General features: G+C 40.7%; 1 protein-coding gene across 2 annotated transcripts in view; it reads left to right on the top strand.

The window, feature by feature from the left end:
• prkcdb (protein kinase C, delta b) overlaps positions 1–7,147 on the top strand; it is a 23,908-nt gene extending 16,761 nt beyond the window's left edge. The window contains exons 7-17 of one of the 2 annotated variants that reach the window (XM_076269047.1): positions 305–434; positions 582–682; positions 826–928; positions 1,069–1,205; positions 1,486–1,659; positions 2,715–2,806; positions 3,150–3,212; positions 3,660–3,798; positions 4,085–4,273; positions 5,043–5,171; positions 6,069–7,147. In XM_076269047.1, coding sequence (XP_076125162.1) covers positions 305–434; positions 582–682; positions 826–928; positions 1,069–1,205; positions 1,486–1,659; positions 2,715–2,806; positions 3,150–3,212; positions 3,660–3,798; positions 4,085–4,273; positions 5,043–5,171; positions 6,069–6,227 — 1,416 coding nt within the window. In that variant the 3' untranslated portion in view covers positions 6,228–7,147. The remainder of the gene's footprint in view (positions 1–304; positions 435–581; positions 683–825; positions 929–1,068; positions 1,206–1,485; positions 1,660–2,714; positions 2,807–3,149; positions 3,213–3,659; positions 3,799–4,084; positions 4,274–5,042; positions 5,172–6,068) is intronic. The other variant, XM_076269048.1, reaches the window with a different exon arrangement.
• Positions 7,148–8,816: the final 1,669 nt, after the last annotated feature.

The raw sequence follows: 8,816 nt of genomic DNA, 5'->3' as shown, positions 1-8,816 counted from the left end.
TTTTGGGATCCATTGGTCTGGTGTGAATCAAAGACCAGCTCCTCACAGTAGTCTTTGAGCAACGGATCCAGGCGTCTGTGAGGGTCAGCAGGGTGTAGTGTTAGGGAGGAGAGGAAGTGGTGGAGGAGGCATCCTTCACATTCGGTAGTTCTCCAGGAGGAGTTAACAACAGCCCAGGCTCTCAGGCGTGTAGGCCCAGATGAGGAGGCTCAGGGGTGGGGTGCGCTGGCACCAGCCGTCCCTGCTGGGCCTGGAGCCCCTGGGGATGGTGAGTGATGATGACTGTTACCGTGTGTGTGTGCAGTTCCAGAAGGAGCGCTTCAAGATCGACATGCCGCACCGCTTCAAGGTGCACAACTACATGAGCCCCACCTTCTGCGACCACTGCGGCAGCCTGCTTTGGGGGATGGTCAGACAAGGCCACAAATGTGAAGGTAGGATTGTGTGCCAGTCTCTCCTTTTTCAATATTTTCATTCTCTCTCTTTTATTCTTCCTTTCACTGTTTGCATTCTTTACTTGTGTTTCATTCCATTTTTATGTATTTATCATTTTGTTGTGTGTGTGTATTCCTCATTCACAGATTGTGGGATGAACGTCCATCGCAAGTGTCAGAACAAAGTAGCCAACCTCTGTGGCATCAACCAGAAATTGCTGGCTGAGGCACTTACACAAGTCAGCCAGGTTAGCAACAACAACCACACCACATCTTACCAATGAAGCAGCATTAAAGATGGTAAAGACAGACATCCCAAAAACACTATTGGGAGGTGTCTTACTGCTTTTTATAGCTGTTTATAGATGTGCTTTTTGTCACTCTTTTCCAGAAATCATCCACAAGGCGGTCTGATTCAACTCCAGCAGATATAGGAATCTATCAGGACATCAAAGGTCCTGGAGCAGACTCTAGTGGTGAGAATACTGACTGTGGTTAGTCATTTGCTTACATATTATCAAACTGATATTTTCTGATAGAAATATAGCATATGTAGAACAGATATGTAAAACAATATCTACAATTACCGGTATATAGGGCAAAATGTTTATTTTGCACTTGTTTTTTTTCTCAGCGGACTCATCGCAGTTTGGCAAACAGTGGGATGGCACTCCAGGCGCAACACCAGGCACTGCCCTCATCAAGCAGAACCGAATCGCCTTCAGCAACTTTGTGTTCCACAAAGTGCTGGGCAAAGGCAGCTTCGGCAAGGTGTGTCCTCTATCAAATCTAAATCGAATAGATCTTTATTTGTGTAACGCCTTTCATGCGTTGCTTGAAGCTATAAGAAACGTTAGCCTGTTAAAAACAGTAACATGACTTGGCAAAATGGAGGGACCAACAGCCACGGCATAATATCATAAAACAATAATTATGATATAATAATAGTATTAAAAGAATAAATAAAGTAAAAGAACATTCACCTCACGTGAAGGCAAGAAGTCGTTTTCTGCAGCCTTTGAATGCTCCTGTGTCCGCCTTCCCCGTGTAGGTGATGCTGGCCGAACTGAAGGGCTTTGGAGAGTTCTTTGCGGTGAAGGCGCTGAAGAAGGACGTGGTCTTGATGGACGATGATGTTGAATGCACGATGGTGGAGAAGAGGGTTCTTGCACTGGCCTGGGAAAACCCCTTCCTCACACATCTCTACTCTACCTTTCAGACCAAGGTGAGAGTATCTGACATAGTGATTTCACACAAATAAGATGGTGCTTCTTTTGAAACCATGTCTGATGACATGGATGAGTTGGTTTGAATGCTGTAATGAAGGGATTTTCATGAGTTGGCAAACACACCCAGGATTGTACCAGCATTGGTAACATCCATTTAAAAATGTTCATTATTTTTCAACTTTGGGTCTATTTATGGATGATAATGAGTCTAAATTTTCGTTGGGGTCCAAAGCATTGTTAAATGAAGTACTTTTGAGTTAGACTGGAATATGCATTTGCAATCAAATGACATATACCATAGCCTTGAGGGCAATTTCACTATGTCAAAGTAAATAGCTACTGATTAGGCCCAAAATATCATTACACTTCTATACTACTTTGGAAAGGTTCCCCTTAGATAAACCAAAGTATTTTACTTTTGTATGTGTAAATAAAGCATTATAAAAAAGGACCTCATCATTATCCTGGTCTCCGCCCTCTTGCAAGGAGAAAGTCCGCACAAGTCGATTGCCAAATGTGGCACAGACTACTGTCAATGAACACAAAAGGAGGAATGTTTGGTAATCTTATATCAGTTTATCTGCAGGAAACAATCCTTAGTAGAAGTTACATAGAAGTGTAATGATATTTTGAGCGTAGTCAATGGCTTTAGAGCTTTACTTTGATATTGTGAAATGGCCCTCAAAGGCTACGCAATATGCTATTTTGTGGTAAAAGCATATTCCAGTCTTATTTAGAACTACTCCAATTAATGGTGTTATGGACATTTACACTTGGTATCATTCAAAATAGTCACTTTGTGGTTATATAAAATATCCTTTTATAAAAAGTCCCTTTAAAAATCCCTGTCTACACACTACAGGTGAGAGTGAAGTCCACAAATTGATCTTAGCTAACAAAAATACATAAAAAATGCAAACAAATTTGCTGTGTTAATGAATAAGTAATAAGAGTTTTGGTAGATTAACTGTGGTCAGAGGGGAAAAAAATATATATTATCAGAAAAAATATATTAAAATGTGTGTGTGTGTCTGTGTGTGCTTGCCAACAGGAACACTTATTCTTTGTAATGGAGTACCTGAATGGTGGCGACCTGATGTTTCACATACAGGACAAAGGGCGGTTCGACTTATACAGAGCTACGTGAGTACCCTCACATACTCTCAAGCAGTTTGCCTCCTCTGCCACTACCACCACTAGTCTGGAAATTCCTCTTCATCGCATCACAGTATGCCTCACTCCCACAGACACCTGCCACTTCTGGCTATTTTAAAGCAGCGTTCTGCACAAGAGTGCTTTCAATAGGAGGAGAGTCTGAAGGGGTTTTAGAGAGTTCTATTCCAGCATTTCAAAATGGGCTCCCCAGCTGTTAGAAATGTAGGAGTTTAGCAGGAGTCATAAGCCTGCAGGATGTGTCTGGGTGATGCTGTAATGCTATTTTATTAATGTAACCTTCCTTCCTTCCTCACACTCGTCTGTCATGCAGGTTCTACTCGGCAGAGATCATCTGTGGGCTTGAGTTCCTCCACTCCAGAGGAATCATTTACAGGTTGGCCATCTTTAATCCCACTCACTGACATGCCCGTGCAGATGGAGCGTTGCGTGTCTTTTACGTTGAAAATCACAGATTAGAAATGAGCCGTCTGTGTGTGTGATGGTAGTTTGACAGGAAACATGTGCCGCCACCTAAAAACCCGCAGATGCAACATGCAGTTTCCTGATTAGAAACCACATCAGAAGGGGAATGACTGCATGTTCCACTGGTCACAGGCTAGTGAGCTAGTGAGAGGTTTTGCTAAACACTGCTGTTTGTGTAGAGGAGTCTTAATGGCTCCTAGCCTCCTACTGTATAGCTGTGTATCTACACAGGGGCTGTGGGGCTGTTCATGCAGTGCCAGTGCCAAGAAACATGATTTTTTTTTATTAGTTTCATGAACATGAACAACTGAACATTTTTTTTACATTATTTTTACCATCACTTTGCTTTCTTCCCCAGAGATCTGAAGCTGGATAATGTCATGCTGGACAAAGAGGGCCATGTTAAAATTGCAGACTTTGGAATGTGCAAAGAGAACATGCTTGGAGAAAACCGCGCCACAACATTCTGTGGCACACCAGACTACATCGCCCCTGAGGTACATAAAGGGCAACATCTAAAAGAAAATAGTTTTTTTTCTCCTCTCTGGTTTCCATGTCATTTTTTTTATTTTCACGCAAAATTTCACAAAATGAAAGTTAAAAGTACTATTAACAAAGCAAAAAAACACCACTACAGGAGGTCTCTTTGTGAAGTGAGTTACTTTGATTACTTCCAATGAATAATGTAGCCAAAGAATTGAAGGGGGCTGTCATCGTTGTCCTGTAAAGAGATCCATGTCATGGGCTTTCTCATTAGTGGCGTACACTCTTGTTGCTTGACAGATCCTACTGGGCCAGAAGTACTCCTTCTCCGTGGACTGGTGGTCGTTCGGTGTGCTCCTGTACGAGATGCTGATTGGTCAGTCACCCTTCCAGGGTGATGACGAGGATGAGCTCTTTGAATCAATCCGAATGGATGTGCCACACTATCCTCGGTGGATTACTAAAGAAGCTAAAGACCTACTGGAGAAGGTAAAGCTGTTTGGTGTTGAAGTGGGGTTTTTTTATGAACATTTTTAAAAGTTTTCTTTTAAAGGATGGTTACCATTCAGGAAAATGGTATGATTTTGTGTGTTCCAAATTATTATATGGTGTTTGGGAGTATTTATTATAAACTGGGAATGGAAGATTTTACTTATCTGCTTGTCACGGGTACAAAGCTTTATCTTATCTACGTGGTCTTTTTAGAATAACCAGCCTCTGAATTTGTCCTTTTCTGTCAATGAGGCATTTTAAGTATGTGACTTGATGATGTATAGCAGACCATATTGCCCTGCCTGCAGCACTAATGAGAGACGTTGCATAATTTAGTGGACTATGTGTATGCACACTTGTTTTTACACCTCTGCAGTGAGTAGTAGATACTGATTGCTGCTGCCAGCAACTCTGGATGAGATTGTAGTATAGGATGGGGTGAAATCAACTAGGCCTACACATGTGATTATCCCAGGGTTCAATTGTGCAAAGTGCCACTTTTTAAAGAATACTGTGAGAGTTTAAAATATAAGGTATTTGTGGAGACTGTATTCCTCTTTTTAATAAATAAATGCATGCATTAAGTAATTAATTAAGCCTAATTAATAATTAACCACCCAATCAACCATTTTGATGTTAAAGCTTGGTTAACAACAAATACCTTACACTAATGCCACTTTTTGTTTTCAGTTAGCAAATCAACTACAAGTGTTCTTGTGACATTTCCAGTCACTGACTTATCTGACACTCTTGACCTATCCCCCAGCTGTTTGAGCGTGATCCAACCCGCCGGCTGGGCGTTGTGGGAAACATTAGAACACATTCCTTTTTCAAGACCATCAACTGGCAGGCCCTTGAGAAAAGACAAGTGACCCCACCATTCAAGCCTAAAGTGGTAAGAACATTATATTTTTTAATTTCCGCTTGTGGCTCTATTCAATTACCATTTTCAGATTCAAATTTTTGTCACTGAATAATGTACTTGAAAATACACACTTCCACTAAGTGGAAGTGTATATTTTTTAAGTGTGCTTTTTAATTGTTTCGTTTCCTTGTGGAAAGTTTTTTTTGTTACCCATTCTGGACTTACGGTAATGATACAACATTTTGTGAATGTTGTAAAAGCTAATACAATTAAAAAATGATTCACTTACTGGTTGAAGCTTTTTCCTTGTCTAAATGAGTCACAGCTGAATCAGCTGGTCTATTATCATTGACTCCATTACTGTGAGACTGTTCTGCTTGTTAGATAAACACATTCAAGAGAATATGTGAAAATTAAATGTAAAATTCTATTATTTTATATTATGTTATGCTATAATGTTATGAATCTTTACCGGAAAGGCCAACTGTCCACTAGTGCGGGCCTGGGTATACCTGCCGCTGACCTACCAGTGGGTTCTCACTCATTTCTGTGGGTCCCCGAGCTTCCGAGTCTCTGAATTGGCACCTGTGATTCAAGTTTCAAGTTTATTTGTCACATTCTCAATTATAAAGGTATAACCAGTAGTGAAATGCTTAGGTACCTGGCCAGTTGTGCACAGTTAGAGACACAATTTACAATATCCCACATAGACAATACTCACATAAACCACATAAATACATAAATAATACCCACACCTAGCAAAAGGGCAAGTGACATGTGGAACACCTGTGACACCATCATTCTACCTGTTACCTGTTATACACCATTTTGTGTATGGCAGACCCTGATGGCCATGGTCACCTCACCATGTTCTGTTCTCGTTGTGTCTCTTCCCCATAATTGACACCTCTCTCCTGCCATCAACAGAAGTCCCCAAGCGACTGCAGCAACTTTGACAGGGAGTTCCTGAGTGAGAAACCCAATCTTTCCTACTGCGACAAAAATCTCATCGACTCCATGGACCAGACGGCCTTCAAAGGCTTCTCCTTTATCAACCCCAAGATGGAGACTATTCTGGACAAGTGAGCAGGACATGTGGATACTGACCGCTCCCATCCTAGTCAGTCACTGTGCAATAGAAGGAGGGGAAACAGAGGGGGAGGAAGGCATACATGATTTTTAGAGGGGAAGGGATATAGCAAGTGTGACATTTTAAATACTCCAAAGGATCAAACCAGCAAATGGTACGTGTTTCTCTGTCCTCTTGTGATCAAAACTGTAATCAGTGGTCTGAAGTATGGTGTTATGGTCAGTAGTCAGTGCAAAATGAGAGTGACATGCTCACATGATGGTGTATGCACACAAACACTTCCTTCATTGACTGAGTAGCACTGACATATAAGACTGCAGCAAAGGGACTGTCTCATATTAATCTTTTAACCCCAGATTGGTGTTTAGTTTCTCATCCTTGGATGTCTGAGAAATGTTATACACGTTGGCCTTACCTCTGTAAATGACCTTTGTATATCTCCTCAATTTACAAGAAATGTTCTAGAGAACAAATGAACAAAAATGAATTTGGATGCTCTGATCTGATCTGTGTAAATTTTTTTATGGAGTTATTCCAATAAGTCCACTCCAGTCTTTTGTGGTACCCCAAGCAAAATGGGACTGGGTGTTGCACTAATGCTTTTACATAAATGTTCCATCTCTGTTGCCATACTAGCACATATCTAATAGTGCTACATGTAGTCAGACACCACATAACGGAATGGTAAAATGGTACCTATGGGTGTAATGGGATGTTCTCCTCTGGATAAAATTGTTAAAAAAGTGTGTATGTAATATTACTTGAATGTTGGCATTTTAACAAAAAAGTCAGATTTTGTATATAAAATATATGTATATTGCTCAACCCTTATTATTGGGAGGCTAAGGATCTTCTTTTTTTTACTGTCGTCAAAAAATCATGTCCCAAGACAAATAAAGGCATTTAACTCTCCAAATCATTGTGGTTATGTTGAATAGGCCTGTGTTTGGTTCAAGCCCAATTTTATCTTGTTCACTTTGGAAATGCATGATATTGCCATCTAGCGAGCAGTGAGACGCATCGCATGTATAGGATAATTTGGTTGGACATCTCCTCGCTGCTGCCAAGCGCGCGGTGGGTGAAGGTACAAGTTTTTCCTAACGAAGGAATGCAAAAGTGTCGTCTACACGAGAGGCTGTTTGCATGAGGAACTTTAGCCTAATAGGCCTAATGAACAATGCAAATATCCATAATACCAAAATATAATGCTTAAGCCTGAGCTAAACCATTATTCTAATCTGCACTGAACGGAATAGTCATTGGTTGTTTGTGTTTGTTTGTGTCATTTCGGTTTCAGTGGGGACGCAGATAAGGTTGGTTACATGCCTACAATTGGAAATGGCATGGCTTATTTTTCAACAACAAAAACATTCTATTCAGTGGTTGCCATCGCGTGCCATTCAGCACACAAATTGATGGCCAATGCAAGTCGTATAACGCCCTTCAAAAGAAAATAATCGAAAATATAGGCTAAGGCTCCAATTTAAAGCGTGGGGTTTGCTTTTGTATGGAATATTCTAGACACTCGCCCACATTTGTCTTTGTCAATAGCTTCGTTTTCGAAGTGAATGGCTTAAAACAACTCCGCCTCTCAGCGGATGCAAAATGGGTATTAGTGTGTAGCCTGTGAAAATCCTCGTCGTGCCAAACTCTCCGGTCTACAACACGACCTTTTTTTTTTTATTTATGATGGGGTAACAGTGGGCTACGATTACATCTGTTGTCCACGACGTCGTGGAGTTCAACTCCTAACTGATGGGGTAGCCTATGTCTATGTAGGCTATCCCACATGGTCATTGTTTAAGGGACACAATATTTCAACTGCATATTCTATGGGACATAGAACACTATGCTTGAAATAGCCTATGTGACCGAGTTGAACTGAGTCGAAGGTTGCAGAATGCACATGAAAAGGCTCGTTGAAAAAGATATGCCACCACAATATTCACTAGGCTTAAGCCTTATCAAGTAGCCAATTTCTTTCGAATAGTTAGGCTACACTGACAGACATGTGTGATTCGTCGACTGGTATTTTGGTGTTTATGAGAAACAGGGTAAAAGAACTGATGTTACTGATCATACTTGGCGAGGCTTCCAACACTGCGGCGCAATTCTGCACAGCATAGTTGTAGCCTAATAGATTAAGCATTTATGGCAGTCATAGGCTAATAATGGCATCGGACAAAGGGAGAAGGAAAACATAGTTTGATTTTTCAACCGATTAACTGGATTGCTTTTCCCCATTGTTCAAGTCCAACATGTAACTTATTTATAATGCAATAAAGGGAATTGGTTTCTGCTAAGCAGTGACCAAACAGGTTCTTTCAACGATTAGGAGTTGGATTTAATTGGCAGCCTTAAAATATCTAAAAATAGACGACAACCTAATCAGTTTCAATGCATCATGACAATTCATTTTACTGCTTTGAGAATGTTGCAAATTCTTTCTGATGTAATACAATTGTTTTACATATAGAATTCCTTATTTTTCCATTGACGTGACAAGTCTTTTTTATTCGCTGAAAGCCGACAATATCTGCTACCCGGGCTTAGAACGTGGATGTGAAGCTAGGCGGCAGAACATG

Source organism: Alosa pseudoharengus, unplaced genomic scaffold, assembly GCF_046254945.1.
Source record: "Alosa pseudoharengus isolate Yale_2024_CS ecotype anadromous, Long Island Sound unplaced genomic scaffold, YU_APseudo_1.1 YU_APseudo_1.1_scf_5, whole genome shotgun sequence".
NCBI lineage: Eukaryota > Metazoa > Chordata > Actinopteri > Clupeiformes > Clupeidae > Alosa > Alosa pseudoharengus.
The sequence above is the reverse complement of the archived record's forward strand: the minus strand, read 5'-3'. Positions and strand labels throughout refer to the sequence as shown.